Raw genomic sequence first — 19473 nt, 5'->3', positions numbered from 1 at the left:
TTTTTACATAAATGTTTTTTCTTGCATAATTGTCTAAATATCAACAAATGGTTCAGTTTTTTGTGATTCCTGAAAAATTTGAAAGAAATGATTTTGTCATGCTAATGATGTCTCGGGGATGTCTTAATACCACAGCACCACCTACTGGTAGAAGTGGGTACTTCAGTGATGTTTCCTGGGTGAATGGTTTATGAACCTGTCGAGCAGTAATTTTTGTTTCTCCTCCTTACCATTTTGGCTTCTTGAGGAAAGTTTTCTACACAAATACTAACTTTCAGGGACACTAATATATTCTGCCCTCAGTTTAGATGTTGTTGAGATTAAAAGAATACTTTTATGTTAGGCATTCTTTTAAGCAGATATCCTCAGGATGGAAGACTTATAGAATCAGAATCATACAGTTGCATACTGTAATTCAAATGTCATGAGTGGGATTCAATTTTTGAAGGTTTGGCGTGGACTCTTCAAAATTGTCGCCCTGTTAAACTAATTGCCTAAGTTGCGTTTTTACAGAAATGCTTTTTCTTGCATAAATCGTCTCAATATCAACAAATGGTTCCGTTTTTTTGTGTTTCCTGTAAAAACATGAAAGAAACTATTTCGCATGCTGATTGTGTCTAGAGGAAAGGGGATGCCTTGATACCACAGCACCACCTACTGGTGAAAGTGGGTACTTCCGTCATGTTTTCTGGGTGATTTATGAACTTGTCGAGCAGTAATTCTGGTTTTTCCTCTGAATTTCTCATTTTCTTACCATTTTGGCTTCTTGAAGAAAGTTCTCTAAACAAACAATAACTTTCAGGGATATTAATATATTCTGCCCTTAGCTTACATGTCGTTGAGATTAAAAGAATACTTTTATGTTAAGCATTCTTTTAAGCAGATATCCTCAGGGTGGAAGACTTGTTTAATCTCAGCAGACTCAGCAATTGCCTAGGTCGTTTTTTTTTACAGAACTGCTTTTTCTTGCATAAATCGTCTAAATATCAACAAATGGTTCAGTTTTTGTGTGTCCTGAAAAATGTGAAATGATTTTGGCATGCTAATGGTGTCTAGAGCAAAAGGGGATGTCTTAATACCACAGCACCACCTGCTGGTAGAAGTGGGTACTTCACTGATGTTTCCTGGGTGAATAGTTTATGAGCTTGTCAAGCAGTATTATAGGTTTCTCCTTACCATTTTGGCTTCTTGAGGAAAGTTTTCTAAACAAATACTAACTTTCAGGGACACTAATATATTCTACTCTCATCTTACATGTCGTTGAGATTAAAAGAATACTTTTATGTTAGACATTCTTTTAAGCAGATATCCTCAGGATGGAAGACTTGTTTAATCTCAGCAGACATAGTTACATACTGTAATTCAAATGTAATGAGTGGGAATACATTTTCTAAGATTTGGCATGGACTCTTCAAAGTCATCACTTTAAAATTTATTTCCTGTCACTTTTTTACAGAAAGAAGACGCCACACAGATGAGGTTCCGTCTTACAACGCTCAGCTTTATGAATGATCACATGACCTCCAGCTATGAATAAAAACTTAATGCCTTTCTCTTCACACTCAAACTGTTGTCTGTTGTTTCTGTTAATCACAATGCTAATCAAACATGATTCAGCTAAATAAACTCACTCCTGCCTGCACTTTTATGGCAAACACTGTAAACATGACACAAACAGGAAGAACGGATTCACCGACGAGTAGGAAAACACCCCAACACGGTCTCACCACCAAAGAAAATAAAGATATTGAGATTCTTCTTTCCAGTTGTGATCGATGACCCTTCACCTTTGTTTATTTGATGCAGGCATTTGATTGGTTGGAACATCTTGAGAAACCATGGCACAAACAGATCTATAAATAAACAAAACATCCACAAACACAAGCGTCAAAGGAAATTCTTCATGCATCTGGATGGTGGGTAGAAACACACGTGGCCCAGAACCAGGACAAACAACCCGGTATCAGCATCATGTCAGCCCAGTTCATACGACCGTCTTGAACTTCATGCTCATTCTAGACATCAGTTCTGACTGCTGTCGTTTTGGAATGTAATCAGATTACTGCTGGCGGTATCCTTTCATTGATGGACTCATGTTTTTTTGTTTGTTTTTAAAAAGTCTCAAAATCAATCTTTTTCTTCCCTTCTTGTCCCCAGCTGAACCTGGACCAATCAGGCGGCTCCTTTACGAGTCTTTCAAGGTTACAACATGAGTCACCTGTGGAGTTGCACCTGCTAACAGCTGCTTGTGTGCTACGCTAACCCAGAGGAAGCGGCTGAAGCAGGATTCAGTCCAGGTGGTTCGTGTTGAACCCTGAAGGAAGCAGTTCTGCCAGGACTTCCTGACGTTCACAGTGGTTTCAGGCCAGCTGAGCCGACACGAGCCGGGTGTTCATGTATTGTCGTTCTCTTCATTTAACTCCACCGCCGCTGATCGAGCATAAAAGGCAGCCGCTTCACCAAACTGACATCTGTCCAGTACCGTCCGGTTCAGACGGGGTTAAAAACGGGCCATTCTCTGGTTGATCTGGTTATCAGTTCTCTGTCCCAGCCCTCCTCTTCATCGCTGTCACAAAGTCTTCTTCTGGATCCTCAGTGGGCTGCGTTGACATCCTGGTTCTGGTTGAGATTGTTGTTGTGGTTGTGGAGCTCCTGGTGCCGGTGGTGCCGGTGCAGGTGGATGGCGTGCGAATCGGGCAGGTCGGTGGGTTCGAAGGCGCTGGACACCAGTGGCATGAACTGACGGAAGATGCTGACGCTGCCGTGCCAGAAGGTCGGCTGAGGTAGACGCCCGGCTCGGGTCCACGAGCGCGTGGTGGGGTCGTAGGCCTCCACCACGTCCGACAGCTCAAATGTGTTGTCGTAGCCGCCAGAGACAAACAGTTTACCCCCCAGGACCGTGACGCTGCCCCCAACATGGACCTGGACAAAGAGATAGAACCTGGAGTCACACACACGACACACATGATGATGACGACGAATGGGTGTTGAAGCACCGCCCCGTCTCACTATCTTTCCTAGGATTGGCTGCGCTGCTGCTGACATCACGCTGCCAGCTTCACACCACGCTCATAAAACACACTAACGCTGGACACGTGAGACACACACACCTGGGTCATGGGACTGATTTTGTCCCACTTGTTCTTCTGAGGGTTGTAAACGTCGACCTCGGCGGAGTCGTCCCTGCGAACAGAAACACACCCGAGTCACGTGGTGCTAACGTTTCCATGACATCACCGATGGCGATCATCAGTACGTGAGCGGTAGATCTGAAGGAGGCGGAGCCGCTTTTATTTCCTAACAATCCCTACACATGGGGGGTCGACCCAGGTGTAGAAAATAATGAAAAATGAAAATACAGAATTTACTTCACACAGACTTCGATCTTGACTCACCTGACAAAGTAAATGAGGCTTTTGAGGGTCACAGTTTTCGGCGTGAAGGACCACGGCGGCAGCTGTCCGCAGTTGACCATGGCCCAGCGGTTGGTGTCTGCGTCGTAGCTCTGGATGGCCATGGTGTCCTCCCCCGTCAGACAGCCAATGGCGTAAAGGCGTCCACTGCAGGTGGTGGTGGAGCAGTTGTCCATGGGGTGCAGCATGGGGGCCAGAGCCTCCCAGCAGTCCAGGGAGTGATCGTAGCGCTCCGTGCTGTCGGACGCCACCACGTACAGCTGACCCTTCAGCACGCACGAGCTGTGGTACTCGCGGGCCTTCAGCATGGGGGACACCTCCGTCCACTCGTTCACGCTGGAGTTGTAGCGCCACACGCCGTCGTAGAGACGGGAGCCGTCGGAGCCACCTGGAGAACACACACACACACACACACACGGGGATACGGATGGAGGATTCTTGTTGATTTAATTTGTTTTTTATCACAATAAAACAAAGAACATTGAAGGTCGTGTCGTCTCGGATAAGTGAACCTTCATCGCGGCTTCACGAGTGAAGATGAGGGCCGAGCCAAACGTTCTAAATCAATGGGGATGGATTCTTAAACATGTATCTCCACCCAATAACACAGTTTAAAATACGAGCGTGAAAACATTTTTCCTGTTACACTGCTAACAGATCAGGATCAGGCTGCGCCACCTGCATTACGTCAATATTGAGAAAATTAGTCATCAAGTCATAAACGTTTCATTAAAAAGACAGAAATAACAGCTTGAATAAAAAAAACTGACACAATTCCTTCTTCATCATCTGTCAAACTGTAGTTTCTGACACTTATTTTTTTCAAGACAAAAAAACCCGTCTGATGCTTTAATGACATTTTCATTCTTTTAAGTATTCCTGTCATTAAATCTATTAAATCTAGTTTCAAAGAAACCAAGAGGATAAAAAACTAAATCTGCTAAAGTTACGCTTCTTGTTAATCATACGCCGCTATGTGAGATAACGCTGCTAAATTTAAGTGCATCTATAAAAGTCATGCAGGAGACACTGGATCTGAGTGAAGGTTGGGATGAAGCATCCTCTTGTCATGATACAGGACGATGATGATGATGCCGACCTGGCAGCACACCAGGTCCTGCTTCAGGTCCCTCGTTCAAAGAGCCTGCAGGTTATTTTTAAGCGCAGCCTGATGGATGGAAATCCACCGCCTGCAGGTTTAATGCTGTGGCTGTGGCCACTGTGTCCTTCACTGCCCGCCTGGCTGACCTCACCCACCCCATGACGATACATTGTGCAACATCAACAACAACAACAACAATACTTGTGTGTTTGCCTCCAGAACAACTCACCTGAGACATACATATCGTTGCCGAGGGCGGCGATGCTGTAGCCTCCTCCCAGGTGGTCAGGGAACTCCGCCAGGTAGCGCCACTGTCCGGTCTGGGGGTTGTAGCAATCCACTGTGACCAGCTCGTCGCATTCCTGGTCGCAGCCCCCCACCACCACCAGGATTTCGGCCAATCCCGTGGACGGCCGCGGCCGCATGCGGTGGCAGGGCCGATCGTGGCGGTCGTACTCGCAGGACTGGAAGCTGCGCGCTTCGTTCACCATGCGGAGGCAGGTGGGCGACAGGTAGACGAGGGGGTCGCTCTCCACATGCGCCAGCAGGAAGAACCTCCTGACGAAGGGCAGTCGGACCTGTTGGAGAAGTTCTGGCCAGAAGTGCAGCCTCCTCTGGAGATCGGCCTTCACCCAGCGAACTGCGATCTGATAAACCGTCTCCTCCTTGTCCACACAAAGCTCGTCATCTGACACAAACTCGAGAAGACGCTTCCACGGCAACCGCTCAAAGTCCGTCCCCTTTGCTAGCTCCATGATGTTTTTTAGGACAAAGCGGCGAGCGCTAGCCGCTAGGTCTCTGCAGGCGTAGGCCTCTGCAAAGTCCTGGATTTCTAAGCAGTTTGAGACGTCCAGCCGCTGCTCCAGAAAGGCGCAGCACGCCTCTTTGACAGACGGAAACTGGAACAGGTCGGCGGTCTTCAGCAGGACGTCCACGTTGTCCTGAGTGACCGTGACCCTTCCCGTGTAGCAGAAGTCCACCAGCAGACCTAACAGCTCAGCTGAAACCTCGTGTAGAACCACTCGGTCCATGGCGCTCTCTCTCAGAGTCCCCGCGAACATCGCCCGGAAGTAGGTGCTGGCGGCGGCCAACACGGTGCGGTGACAGTGGAACTCGCGGCCCTCGGCGCAGAGCGTCACGTCGAAAAACTTGCGTTCGGCTCGCAGTTCGTGGATTCCCCTCAGCAGGTTGAAGGCGTGGGACGTGTCGAAGAAAGGCAGGGTGGACGGTTGTGTCTGCAGCGCCGGCTTTTCCATCTCTCCGTTTGTGGTCGGGGTGCTCAGAACGCCGTGTTCATCTAGAACACCACAAGCAAACATTAAATTCATGATGTCCAACATGATTTACAGGCACGACTGACAACACGCCCTGAACTGAGTTGTTATATCTACAAAAATGTCCACAGATTCCTGAAGCCAGAGAGAACGTCTTTACATTACTGATAGAACACCCAGATTACATCAGATTACATCCAACAACAGAACTGCCTCACAGTCACCTCATGGATTGAGGAAATATTTGCTATAAAGTTCAGTCTGATTGAAAACAGTCTTCTGTCTGTTGACTAAAGAACAGGTTTTATCAGCTACAGCGAAGGAAGAGGGATGACAAGGAAAGACCAAAACCACAGAACAAATCTTCATGTGATAATATCAGCGTTTTAAAAACTATACAAATGATCCTGATCAATATAACAGATTATGGATTCAAATGATTTGGTTCCGGTTCCTGTTCTTTCCCTACCTGACGGGTTCTTTAGAAAGCGACGACTGTCTGTCGGAGCTCGGCGGGTGAAAACTACCAGCTCCTTGCTCGTGTTTAAGAAAGAGCTGTCTTGTGCTCAGGGGCTATAAATACACCGGCAGTGTCCAGTTCCAGGCATTGGGTGGAGGGGGGGGCTTCAGGGACAACACCTAACAGGCTGTGGGCTGCCACTGTGGGGAGAATAAACCCCCACCCTCCAGTATGCCTCCTGTCAGCAAACAGAAGGAGATCTTTGAGAGCAGCCTGAGCCTGGGCCTCCCCAGCGGTCGAGAACACAGACCTCTCTGTTATCGCACACCTTTGTTGGCTTAAAATCTCAATTTCTCAAAACTTTTAACACAAAAATGTTTCAATCCGTTCAATCTAGGTGAAAAAAATTCTAAAAATGTGATTTTTTTCAGCTTAATATCTTAAAACTTAAGCTGGAATGTGGCAAAGATCATTTTCATACTATTTTGTAGCCCAGCAGATTAATATAGAACACAATTTAAACATTAAAATAACTGTTGCAAAATAAAAAAGACCATAAATCCAATTTAGGCCTGTTTCAACTCAGCTCGGAGGTCTGATGACGCAGGAAAGCAAACCTGGAACGACTCCACCTTCTTCCACATTTCAAGTGTATAAACGTTGCAGGACGATTTTTTTTCCATCCCTGCTTGGATGCCTTCAGCGAACCACAACAACCAATCAGAAGGCTTTAAAACTTCTTCAGCCTGAAAACCATCCACAGCAGCTGAAGCTGACTTACTGATTGTTATTCAGTCGATTTAAGTCAAAGAACAGAGGAGAAAATCAGTTTAAATCTGGAGCTAACTGTAAAAAAATCCCCTGTAGGATTCATGTCAGTATTTGGGGATGATGGCTCCTTCTTTAAATACACAGGTATCTTCTTACAGAGATTTGTTTAAAGGTTGTCATAAAGCCTCTGGACCTCTGGCTCAACAGAACACACATTCCACACCAGGGTTCAACAATGCAGCAGCGCAAACCCAACTCCCCAACGCCGAAGCACAACACCGACCTGCAGTCAAACCTGTGACTGACGGTTTTTGTCAGGACACTTAAAGGCATCTCCGTCACGACACGTGGTTAGTCGATTTCCAACTCTCACTGCTTTCTGTCAGAAAGCTGAAACGATGACGTCCACATTTATACAGGGGAAATTAAAACTCCAACGGCACCAACAAGGATTGAGCAACAACAAATCTGTGTTTACCATCTCCAGAAATAGAACAGAGAAATTTATATTCTGAGAGGAATGGAGGGAGGAGGTGAGAGGAGGGAAACAGAGGAGGCTGTGAAAACCCCAGGAGTCCAGAGAGGCTAGTATAACAACGGGATACGACCGACAGCCTGGCTACGCATCGCCATCGTAAACAGCGTGGCCTGATTATAGCGGTTATTTACTAGACTGAAAATCATTTCATGATGATTACAGGTTGTGTAACAGCTAAACATCCAGCATTCAAAGAACTGAACTGCCCAATAGCCATTAGCCTGCTAACACAAGATGACGCCACACTGAGGGGTTTAGTGTTACAGGACTTCGGTAACATTCAGAAAACTCCAGGGTTAGCGGTGCATGCTAGCTTGATGAGCAGTTGTGTATTATAGTTGTGTAGATCAGATAATACTTATTTTAAATCCGTGCTGACGTTACTGTGTGACTTGAGGCTCTGACAGAACCCATGGAGTGACAACACCCAAGATCACGACTCATGAGCAGCACCAAGTCTATCCTGCGAATGCTAGCGTCAGCATGCTACAACTGTGACAATGACATTAGCATGATGTCAGACAGGAGAAATGTTTACTGTCTTTGTTGAGCATTTAGCATAAACCAAGTAGAAGGAAACAAAAATACAGCTCAGACTAACTGGAATATTAGATCTGCAGGTGTCCGGTCAGAATTCAAACTATTTGCCCCAATGATTCAGGACATTACAACTACAAGGATGTTAATTATGAAACAACCAGAAAAAACAAACACTTAAAAAGAATGCAGGTTTCACACTCTTGGGAAAAACACAATAAAAAACAAACTGTTATCCGTTCAACAGTATCTCTGAATAATCTATGGAAAAGGTTGGTTTGATTTACTCACTGTGGTTTGGTTTATCTCCACAGCTGTGGCTGCTAACACGTAGCTGCTAACAGCTGGCCTGTCTGCTGGTATGAAAGTTTGAGACATTCCTTGCTTTTACAACCAAACCCAATTTACAACAAGGCTGAAACACCATTTTTCTTTTTTATCATCTCAGAATCAGCTGCAGAACCGCCTCGTAGAACCTGTTTCTGTGATTGCTGGCAAGTGATGAAAGCATGACAGGGAATACAGAACGCTATGTAAAATCTAGAAGCGTTCACCATGAGTATATAAGGCAGGTACAGTATGTTTTTTAATGAAGCACTTGAAGAACTGCTAAAGCAGAGTTCTCTATACGTGACCTGTTTGTTACCCGCCATCACATGGCTGTTCATCCTGACCCTAACCAGTCGCGTCATGATTTAAACACTTAACATGTTTTACTGTTATCCTATTCAGCTGCAACCAGTTCCCTTTTTTGAAGATGAGTTATTTAAGCTTTCAAATTAAATAAATCCACAACTTTATAAAAAGCCATGGGTGAGTTTCATTTTGACAATAAATGAGCTGTGGATTTATTTAATATGGAATCTTAAATAACCCAGTTTTTAAAAAAAAAAAAACAGGTTGCAGCTGAATGGACTGAACAGTAAAACATGTTAAGTGTTTAAATCATGATGTGACTGGGTGGGGTCAGGATGAACAGCGATGTGATGGAGGGTAAATAGAGAACTCTGCTTTAGTAGTCCTTCAAGTGCTTCATTAAATAACATACTGTACCTGCCTTATGGTGAACGCTTCTAGATTTTACATAGCGTTCTGTATTCCCTGTCATGCTTTCATCACTTGTCAGCATTTTGACACCTGGTGCAGGACGTCCCACACGTACACATGGTGCTAATAACATCTGAATATTTACCCCAGACGTGAACATTTCGACTTCCATCAGGTGTTGTTTTACTTGCACTTGGAGGTTTTACTTGTACTTTAAACCTATAATCTTCCAGCTGAAGTGCCCTAATGTGCTAATAATTTCCCTTCGGGAATTAATACAGTTGATTTTAAAAAATAATTAACTAACGTGAACCTTCTTCACAGGTAACCAAACACAACCGGATTTACAGGTAGTAAATCTTTAATAGGAATGTGGGCCAGACCCAAACAGAAGAGCATTTATGTTATACCTCAGGCTTTAGCACAGGAGATAAATCAGACCCCCCCGCCCCCCCAGTGGCGCTCCTCTGACTCCCGCTCCTTCATCTGAAGCCAGAAGTTACGGTAAACATCGTTCCGTGAACGCAACCTTACATGGAAGCGCAGGGGAGGCCTCGCGCTGCTAAAGCTACATGTAGCCGTTAGCTAATGCTAGGACCAAAGCTACATCTAAGTGTCACTGTTAGCTACGGCTAAACTTATGCTAACCACACAGAGTGTTCGTAAACTTCTGTCAAACTAGATTCGTTCCGTTTCTCACAAAGTCCCCTTCAAAAAGCGTGATTCACGAACTATAACGATGACTTCAACGTCTTAAAATCACCCCGATATAAAAGTCATGTTTACGCGGAGCTCCTACGTTGTTTCGCTGTCGGATAAACGTTAACGGTTCCGCCACTGTCTACCTCTCCGACGACTGAAAAAGCAGCTGGCTCGGTTTTTTCGTAGCTTACCGGTTTTTTTTGTATTCCAGGAACGTTCTGGACTTTTAAGGAGTAGAACCCGTTAACGCCGCAGGATTCGAGCAGACGTGAAAGTTTGGTGTGAATTTCTTCGGCCTCGTCTGCGCCATGACTGCCTGTGCTGCACACGCTGCCTTCACGGCCGTCGGAAATATCAAACTCAACACGAACATGACATCCCGACCCGACAATGGTCACATGTGAAAACTGTAATCAATAAAAAACATTAAAACAACGCGTTCTATTTTAAAGGTATCTTTATGATATTTACATTTCAAACATAAACATAGCCAAAATATGATGTTTATATTGTAAATAGCGTCTTTTATTTTAAACGTCTAGTTTTTCTTCGAATTCTTCCTGTTTTCATTTTATGTATGTTTTGCCATGTTTTATTTTTACTTTACCTATAATACATTTTGTAAACGTCCTTCACCTTCAAACAACATATTTCAAAATCTGCTGAGATTATAACCAAGAATCACTAACAGAATTCATTCCTGCGGGCTGATGTTTAGCAGTCCGTGAACGCAGCATTAGAAGCTGCCGGGGTAAATATTAGAAAATGTTTTTAATTTACAATCTATGACTTTAAACTGTTTTTACTCATAATACCTCAGATATTCTTCAAGCTCAAATACGAAATTCACAAATCAATACTGACATTTTTTAATTGTGACTGGAATCATCCATCCGTCCTGTCAGGTACTTGTCCAGGCCCACGTCCAGTTTGTGAACTGGTGCCACTGGTTTCAAGGTCAACAGAAACAGGTTGGAATCTGGCTGAATTGTGGTTGCGTTTGTTAATTTAATACTGCTGTTATTTCAAGATGACAACCTTCTCCATCCTTCATCAATCTTTTGAGTATCTGTTTGAAGAACTCCAAGTTTAATTAATAACTATTTGATTTAAAGTGTCTCTCAACCTACCCGTGGCGCAAAGACTGAGAAAAGTATAAAAGCGCTGAAACATGGATATTTATCGTGTGAATAAATAAGGTCATCCATCACTGATCCCCCCTGTCAGAATAAGGAATGTCCCCTAAGGCCATCCTATTTAATTAAAACATTAACTACTTCAAATTCAGTCGGTGAAGGACACATGTACGTCTTGCTGCCTTTAATGCTCGTCCCTCAGAGAGGTGTAATGAGGAGCCAAGACGGAGAAGATGGTCCGGAATTTAAATCGAGGAGCTACCCTTTACAGCACGGCTTACCCTGACCCGCTGATGACCCGTTTCTGGCCTCTGTTCCCCTCAGGCGGCGCAGATGTGGGAACCGCTGACAATCCTCCACAGAGGTCAAAGTGACATTACACAAGAGCTGCCATTTAGCTCCTCACAGCAGGGGGGCTCTCACAGCTGATGGTGACATTTCACTTCACATGATGGAGATTTGGAATTAAATATTGAACGTGACACGCCAGGAACAAGGATGTGCTCCAACCTTCAGCCCAAAACGCACTTAGAGGACACGTAGAGTTGGAGAGTCAATAGTCCGATGTTTCTGTTAACACATGCATCAGCGGTATTTACAGACGAGAAGCTGACATGATGAGGAGGCTGCAGCCAACTTATCTTGGCACAAAGACTGGAAAAAGCTTGAGACCCGGTTCTCTCAGACAGCACCAAAGCTCTGTGTTTGTTCAGTCAGTGAAAACAGAATCTCTATGTGACCCCCCAGAGGAAATAAGATAATCACTTCCACTGAAGATGGTTTGTTCTTTCCAGCGTTGGTCTGATTGTTTACCTACTGCAGGATTACAAAAAAAAAAAAAAAAAAAAAACAGGAATGATTTTGATAGGTTCCTCCAGCAGATGTAAGGGAATAATCCATAAACTCTGATCCAAATTGCAAGATCAGAACAATCCAGATGTTGAGCTGTGTCGTCATGGATGATGCTGCACTGACCACCGTCACACAAAACTCATTTTCATATCCACATTTTATTTGATCATAAAAATAAAAAATGGGAACTTGTTCACGAGAGATTTGACAAGCTTAGTGTGTATGTGTGTATGTGTGTATGTGTGTGTGTGTGTGTGTGTGTGTGTGTGTGTTCGTGTGAGAAGAACCTGCAGCATGATTTCAGCCACTAGAGGGAGACACGTTATAGTTTTTTACGTCTTCGCCTCTTGATGCCAACAGATTCCAGGAACAGAATAATCCCTCCCATTCCCATTAATTTGTAATTAAAACAGAAAGATCGTTTTTATGGCGACCGCTGATTAAATTGAACTCGCTGTAATCAAAATGCTGCTGTGAAGTAGAGATAAATTTAGAGGGGTCGTATTTTTGCCCTGGCGAGGGGTTTGACACGTCGTCCTGAACGAGGCAGTTATGACAGCAATCTGTTTGGACTCAAAGAGTCCCTGTTGGACTTTATGACAGGTTGTAAATCCAGGATTTAACAGACTGACGCCCAGTGGAGGGCAGAGACAACAACCCACGTCTGTCTCCATCACGGAGGCCTTACAGCCAAAGAGGAGTGGCCTTAACAGGAGGCATTCGTTACAGAAAATTTCTGTTTGTTAACGACAGAAATGAGAAACCAGCTTGACTTTTTTTATTTGGTAGTAAATATTATTCTCAAATGACTGAATTTTTCAAATGGTTGGGATTATAACCACATTCGCCACAAAGCACATCCACACCAAACCAGACGCTGGTGGCGGCGGCGGCCGATGAATTTGGTGAACAAAGGTGAATCTTTGAAGGTGGTTGATGATGAAGAACATATCATATCTAAAAAGACAGCAATAAGATGAGAGGGTAACCGGTGAAGCTGTGCTGCTATTGGATAATCGTGACCAGGTGATGGGAGCAGCCAATCACAAGCAGGTAAAGGTCAAAGGTCTTTCTATTCATATGCCTAGGATGTATCCCTAACCCCACTGGGATCAAAGCGATTAATTTGCATTGGGAAAACATGATGGATATCAATAATTCAAAAGCACTTTATCTTCAGCTGATTTTTAGGAGCATCATTTATCATCAAAGTTGTTTCCATGTCACCCCTCACCCCCGTCATCAAAGAGACCAACACGGAGTTTGTGGAATCCTCTCACGGTGCCGCAGTGAATCATCCGGACCACTGGTCCACACAAAGCACTGATCCATGAGGAACGCTCCCCGTCCACGAGGAACGCCCCCCGTCCAGGACTCCAACGGCGTTTCACAGCCGGCACCGCAATTATCGATCGAATGTTTATACAGCTCCCTGGAGACCTGAAAGGCACCCCTGATGAAGACGCATCATGGAGGCCGGCTGAACCCGAGGAAGAGGATGAGGATGAGGAGCAGATGAAGAGTAAGACTGTTCAGCAGTGAATGTATGAATCTATTGAGACAAATCTGCATGTTGTTCCTAGCGCTAATAATAATAATAACAATAATAATAACAACAATAACAATGATAATAATTATTAATAATAATAATAATAATAATACTAATAATACTACTACTACTACTAATAATAATACTACTAATAATAATACCTTGCTGTGCTGCAGCATCAAAGGTCAAGATGTGCTTCAAATAAATCTATATTTATTATGTTCACAGCTTTGAAGGGCTCAATAATAAGCTCCCCCCCACAGGGTTTTAATAAGTAGGTGGAATATTTGGGGGTGGGGTGCGGGGGAGTAGGGATGCTCTTGGTGGGGGCATTAAATATTGAACTCTAAGCGAGCAGGAGTGAAGACCTCCCCCAGAGACAATGTCAGGACTCGAAATCCTGCAGCAGCAGTGAGATGATCTGCGAGTGTGTGACACACTGAGGTGACGTCACCGTGACGACAGCACTTCAGTGTGTGACACACTGAGGTGACGTCACCGTGACGACAGCACCTTAACCCGTCATGCATGAATGAGAAAAACCACCTGATGCTTTGATCTTCAGCTCCTGGTGTTAGAATGAAGTACCTGAACGCATCATCAGCCACACCGACGACATCAAACCCCTCTGTGTGGAACCTTCACTCCGACTGACGCGACATTATTTCATTATTCTTTACTATGGAGGTAAAAACAAAACTTCTGATGTTGCAATGTTGAAAAAGGTCAATAAAAAAATCATCTAATGTTTGAATGTCTGAGTGTTAGACTGGAAATAAATAAATGAACAAAATAAATAAACGAATAAATTAATGAACAAAACTTTGAATGAAAACAAAGTTTTCATTCAAAATTAAATTTTATTTTAATTAAGTTTACAGAATGGAATTTATTTCTTTTACTTTATAATCAGAGTTTGATCATCTGATCATCTGATTATCATACAAAATATTTACCGGAACCAGATGACAACACTTCATGACATCTCCAGGACAACAAACAAACAAACAAGCCAACAAGCGAGCGAGCGAATGAACAAACGAAGGAACAGACCACGGAATGAACAAACTAACAAACAACACGAGCAAACAAACAAACCAACAAACAAACGTGTTCACATAACAAACATTCCACTGCATCATTCTGGATTTAAGGCTTTGTCAGCAGCCCCCCCCCAGCAGAACAAAGGCTTTGTCTTTGTTCTTTTTTTATTATTCATATATTCAGATTTCTATTGTTATTTATTATTTGGGGACGATGCGTGTGGAGATGAGCGTAGCGGTGCTGAGTGGACGTTCTGCCTCTTCCTCATCTACCATCATCATGTAGCTTCAAGTCCCCAAAGCAGAAACCATCAGCTCTTTGTTTGCATGTGTGTTCGTGACTCCCGTCATCCCATGCGGGTACCCAAGGCCTGTAGCTGGATCCAGGGAGGGGGTGAACTCCCAGGTGACCCGGTTCTGCTCCATCACCATCATGACGACCATCGTCAGGCTTCACTGCAGAAGAACCCACTCAGGCAGGAAATCCACCTCCAGGTATTGAATTTTTGCTCGCGTCACGTGGAACACATGGCCGACGCCAAAGGTCGGTGCTCTTCACGCCTTTCCTGGCCTCATCCGGCCGGCGATGACGTCGGGAACCCTCCAGTCATCTGAGACCTGATCATTATCGCCACTCGTTTGTCTCTCTGCTCTGTAACCTGCAGAAAACAGAATTGCTAAAGCGGAAACAGCAAACCTGTCATCGAACAGATTAAAAGGCGGATGCGTACAGCGTTTCTGTGTGTGTTGGGTTCGGATTCAGCCTCAGGATGCGTTCCCCCTCCCCCCGCCGCCCCCCAAGTCGGCCCAGTCATGTTTGCTTTAGCATATTGAGGTGGATCTGATCCCCCTGTGGCTGATACCCAGTCAGGAGAAACACGGCTTTATTGAGATTAATAATTTCTGCAGGTCTAGTTTCAGCTGGCCCGGCGCTCACAGCCCACATGTTCATGCTGCTAATCCAATAAGCCTGTGATGAGTGGGATATTACATCCACGCGTCCACGTTCACACAGCCAGGATTTACACCATCCCTGCAGGAGAGAGGAAGTCCCTCCTCGGTCCTTCAGACCTGGCGATACGGTTCTGGTTTGGTTCTGGTGCCGCTCCAGAAGATTCGTTCTTCCTCCGGAAAATAGATTGTTTGGAGATACATTCAGCGAACCAGCTGTTCTCCAAGACATCAGCGGAATGTTGTCTTTTTTCGTCGCCGCCGTCTCCTCTTTCACTCCAGGTATAAACTGATCCCCCCCCCCTACACACATGTTGTCATGTGATCTTTGTGTGAATGCGGCATGATGCAAAAGAATGATTATTACAGGGCTATCGCACCGTTATTACACTATTATTCCACCACTGTTACACTGTTGTTTCACTGTTATTCCACTGATATTCCCCAGTTATTACGCTATTATTACAGTGTGTCACTAAAGTTTTACTACAGCATTATAAGCACATGTTATTACAGTTATGGCATCTTTAGTATTGTTATTACAGCTTTATTAAAGTATGCTTTTACAGCATGTTATTACAGCATGTTATTAGAGCAGCATCACAGTACCTTATCAGTGTTATTACAGCACATTATTACAGTATCTTAGCACAGCTCTTTTCCAGCATTATTTCACCATCATGGGTCAAGCTGACGCGGCTAAGCCATAAATTTACAGGTGTAATAACTGGAAGCAGGTTGACATGTTGTTATGTTGGTGTATTCCAAACACTATCCTTATTAATCCTGACACATGGTCCTCTATAAGACTTGAAGTCATCTCATACTGAACAGGCCAGTTTCCTTCTCTAGCTGCGCTCACACAGGAAGTGACCCCAACAGAGGAGCATCCTGCTGCTAAAGCGTTGGCTTCGGTTCTGCCTGTGCAGAATAATAAGACGTTAAACCCTGGGAGGACCTCATGTTCCACGCAGCCTGTCTCCGATGGGCGGCTTCGCCTCCCTCTCGCCAAAGGCGCTTAGATTTAGGGGCTCCTGCCACATCTCTGAGGCAGCTGGGTTATTATGGATGGAGATTAGCGAGCGTCGGCGGGCAGAGGACGACCTCAAGTGATTATTAGGCAAACAAAGAGCGCTGCTGCTCGGGTGGTCCGCTGGATCGTAGCACAATTATCCTCCTACTCTTAAAAATTCCTTTAAATTCTCACATAAGGGACCTGGAAAAGTCTGGAAAAAGCCTTTTAGTCACAAACGCTTTAAATAGTGGATTTTCATTGAAGCTTTTAAGATTGAAGGAGATCTTTGATTGAAGAGAGAGCTGCAAAGAGGAGGAGGAGGAGGAGGAGATCTTCTCTCTCTTTTTATTCTTCTGGTTTTTAGTCCCGGATAAGAATCAGATATTACTCTTTTAGACATTCCTCAATGAACAACATTTCCCATAAAACCCTAGACGTCACTGTCATCAGTCCAGAGGCTTGTTGATGGGTCAGACGTTAACAAACTGATCTGACGTTTGAACTCGTCTCACAGTTACAATTCATTTTATTGAATACGAGTTGGTTCAGTAGAGGAATAAGGAGGCTAAGAAAAGAGCTAGCAAATAACTTTTAAACAAGAGAATTAAAGGAATTTTGAAAAAAAATTGTTTGCGTCTCTCTCTTTTTATTATTTGGTTTGTCTTTAAATTCATTTCAGCTGCACAAACACCAAAAATATTTCTGTTAAAACAGAATAAATTAGGTAAAAACTGCTGAGACAGCAGGTCGCATTAAACACAGGCTTCTCCGTTTAACTTGTTATTTAATAAATCGTCAATCAAGGAAGTATTTGATTCCCTGAAATACGACTTGAATGCCAGAATCTCAGATGGACGACTTTGATGTTTCCCAAACGACAAAATTTAATTAAAAACATTTCTGATTTCAAACTTTCTGTGTCGAAGGAAGTCGTTTGTGAGATGCCTGGAGAATGTTCCAGATCCACGGCTAATCAACTGCTGAAGTTTGTGTTCATCTGTGGGCTCGGTCGTCATGGAGACCCGATCAGATTTCCTCCTGCGGGACAAGAAAGAGCTCATCTGCTCGTCTTCACAACGCTGAGCATATGGCGCCAGAAGAAGAAGAAGGTTGGAAGTTCTGAGGGCGTCTGAACTCTGACATTCCTCCAGCCGATTCTACCTGAATGCTTCCTTGCTCTACGTCCTGAAACCCAGACGTTCCTGGAAGGTTTAAAATCAATATTAGTCATCAACAGAGACGGAACGCAATCAGCCTCCTCTCAACCCGATCACTGAGTGAACAGAACCAGAGAGATGTGTTCCACAAGCCAGGTCCAAACGAGGTTCTTGTACTGTTGTCTAACCTCGACGTCCAGGTGATCTCATTGGTCGGTAATATCAGGTAGTGAAATTCATTGGTGGAACTCTTAATCTTAACTTTCATCCATAAGGGAGTTAAAATGGGAAGTAACTTTAGGGTCCGGTTAGGGTTAGAGTTCAGTGAAGGACTGGAGCCCAGCCCAATGTAAAGCCCAAGCATGTGATTGGTTCATCTCTCACATTCAGTCATTAACAAAAAGGATGTCATAGTTTAGTTAATTTGAGTTCAGGAATCAGGACTCAGGTTTAGAAGATGAAACAACCTTTATTGATCCCCTTGGGGATCCACCACCCGATCAAACTCTGAACGTTGTTGGTTTTTCTTTGATATTGTTCTGGTCGAACACAGAAGCTGTTCAGTTTCTCTGACCAATCAACAGAACGGAAGTATTTTCCCTGCTTTCTGTGTTGATAGCATGAGAAGCGACTCCTCTGGACTCCATCGCGCTCAGGACGCGCTCGGACCAGGTGGCGCTCTGTGCTCTGAACTGTGCAGATCCGTATCCACGCTGTGGGAATGTCATTTGTTTGTTGGTTTCGCGTCGAAAGCATAATGATGTGGTTTCTTTAAGCTCCTTTTGGATGCTAACAGAAATAGCATGTGTGTGCGCTTCATTGTAAATCCTCCGGGCTCTTGTGTAACGTTCACTGACACATCTATTTGTTCACAGATCACCGCTTCATCTGTCGCATTGTACCTCCAGAGCAGATCAAATCCCGCTCACACAATTTCAGGCTGTCACTAATGAGCTTAAGTCAAAATAGAAACGTTTCCTCGCCGCGCCGCAGCTGCGTCTTCCACCAACGCCCTGTGACACACGCGTGCGCGCGCGCCGCGGCCCCGGGAGAGGTTTTGGAAGCGCCGCGTTGATTAGCATAGCTTTGAGTGAGCAAAAAGCCTTTGTTATGCGTTTTTTTTGCCACGATGAATCAAGTTCAACATCCCGGAAGGATCCGCCATTGATGGAGACATTTACACATCAAACCCAGGACCTCATGCGACTCATTAGCTGTGAAAAATATGCCCGCACCTTCTGCAAAGTGACCAACCGAGCCTCTTCGTTTATTTCAACACTTGGGAGAGGCAGACGCGTTCAAAATCCAGTTGGTTGTCGAGAAACGTTCATCAGAAACGAGTCTCCTCAGCTGTCGTCTTGATTATTGAATTAATTCCCACACTTAGACGCGATCTGTTGGCTGCAGCGCCGTGAATTATTTAGAGATGCAAACACTTAAACCAAGAGATAGTATTTTGTGTTTCTCGCTCATGAATAATGAACAAGCAGGGCAGCAGATAAATCCATTTAATGGACGTTCCCCCCTGGCCGTGGAGGAACCCAGCCTCCGGCCTCCATCATCATCATCCTCTCTGCTTTAACTGGATGATGCCGCGTCGTTTCCTTCCATTATCGGCTGACGTGTTGCATGTTTCGCCCACCTGTGCGCACCTGAAGGGGCTCATCTTGTGATGTCAGGTTATTTATATGTTTTAAAGAAGCTTTTATGTTCCACTCACTGGACCGAATGATTCCCTGTAAATAATAGAACGGCAGCGGGAAGAGTGGATTTACAACGGCGCCGAAAAAGCAGCTGACCTCTGAGCGTTGATACGACCCCCACCCAGGCCCAAGGCTTCGATTTAACCCCGTAGTTTTTTTCTTTTGGAGGGGGGTGGGGTTCTCTAATTGACTTTTTTGAAATCCTGCTGCCAGAAACAATTAG

General features: G+C 44.4%; 1 protein-coding gene across 2 annotated transcripts; it reads right to left on the bottom strand.

Annotated features, from left to right (window-relative positions):
• Window positions 1-1482: 1482 nt before the first annotated feature.
• klhl21 (kelch-like family member 21) lies at window positions 1483-10174 on the bottom strand. Of its 2 annotated transcripts, none has more exons than XM_068304011.1 (5): window positions 10036-10174; window positions 4745-5812; window positions 3396-3801; window positions 3111-3183; window positions 1483-2922 (listed from the first exon to the last, which is right to left on the bottom strand). In XM_068304011.1, the coding sequence occupies exons 2-5, from the start codon at window positions 5769-5771 to the stop codon at window positions 2593-2595; spliced, it is 1836 nt and encodes a 611-aa protein (XP_068160112.1). In that variant the 5' UTR covers window positions 5772-5812; window positions 10036-10174; the 3' UTR covers window positions 1483-2592. The 2 variants fall into 2 exon arrangements, with proteins under 2 accessions (XP_068160112.1, XP_068160122.1); XM_068304021.1 differs by lacking the exon at window positions 10036-10174 and adding an exon at window positions 6259-6388.
• Between the last annotated feature and the right edge of the window lie 9299 nt (window positions 10175-19473).

The sequence above is a fragment of the Antennarius striatus genome, chromosome 2, assembly GCF_040054535.1.
Source record: "Antennarius striatus isolate MH-2024 chromosome 2, ASM4005453v1, whole genome shotgun sequence".
Taxonomy (NCBI): domain Eukaryota; kingdom Metazoa; phylum Chordata; class Actinopteri; order Lophiiformes; family Antennariidae; genus Antennarius; species Antennarius striatus.
The sequence above is the reverse complement of the archived record's forward strand: the minus strand, read 5'-3'. Positions and strand labels throughout refer to the sequence as shown.

Coding starts and splice junctions, on each gene's coding strand:
- klhl21 (XM_068304011.1), bottom strand. CDS start 5,771: ATGGAAAAGCCGGCGCTGCAGACACAACCGTCCACCCTGCCTTTCTTC. Junction 3,184..3,395: donor AGCCTCATTTACTTTGTCAG/GTGAGTCAAGAT, acceptor TTCTGTTCGCAG/GGACGACTCCGCCGAGGTCG. Junction 2,923..3,110: donor AAATCAGTCCCATGACCCAG/GTGTGTGTGTCT, acceptor CTCTTTGTCCAG/GTCCATGTTGGGGGCAGCGT.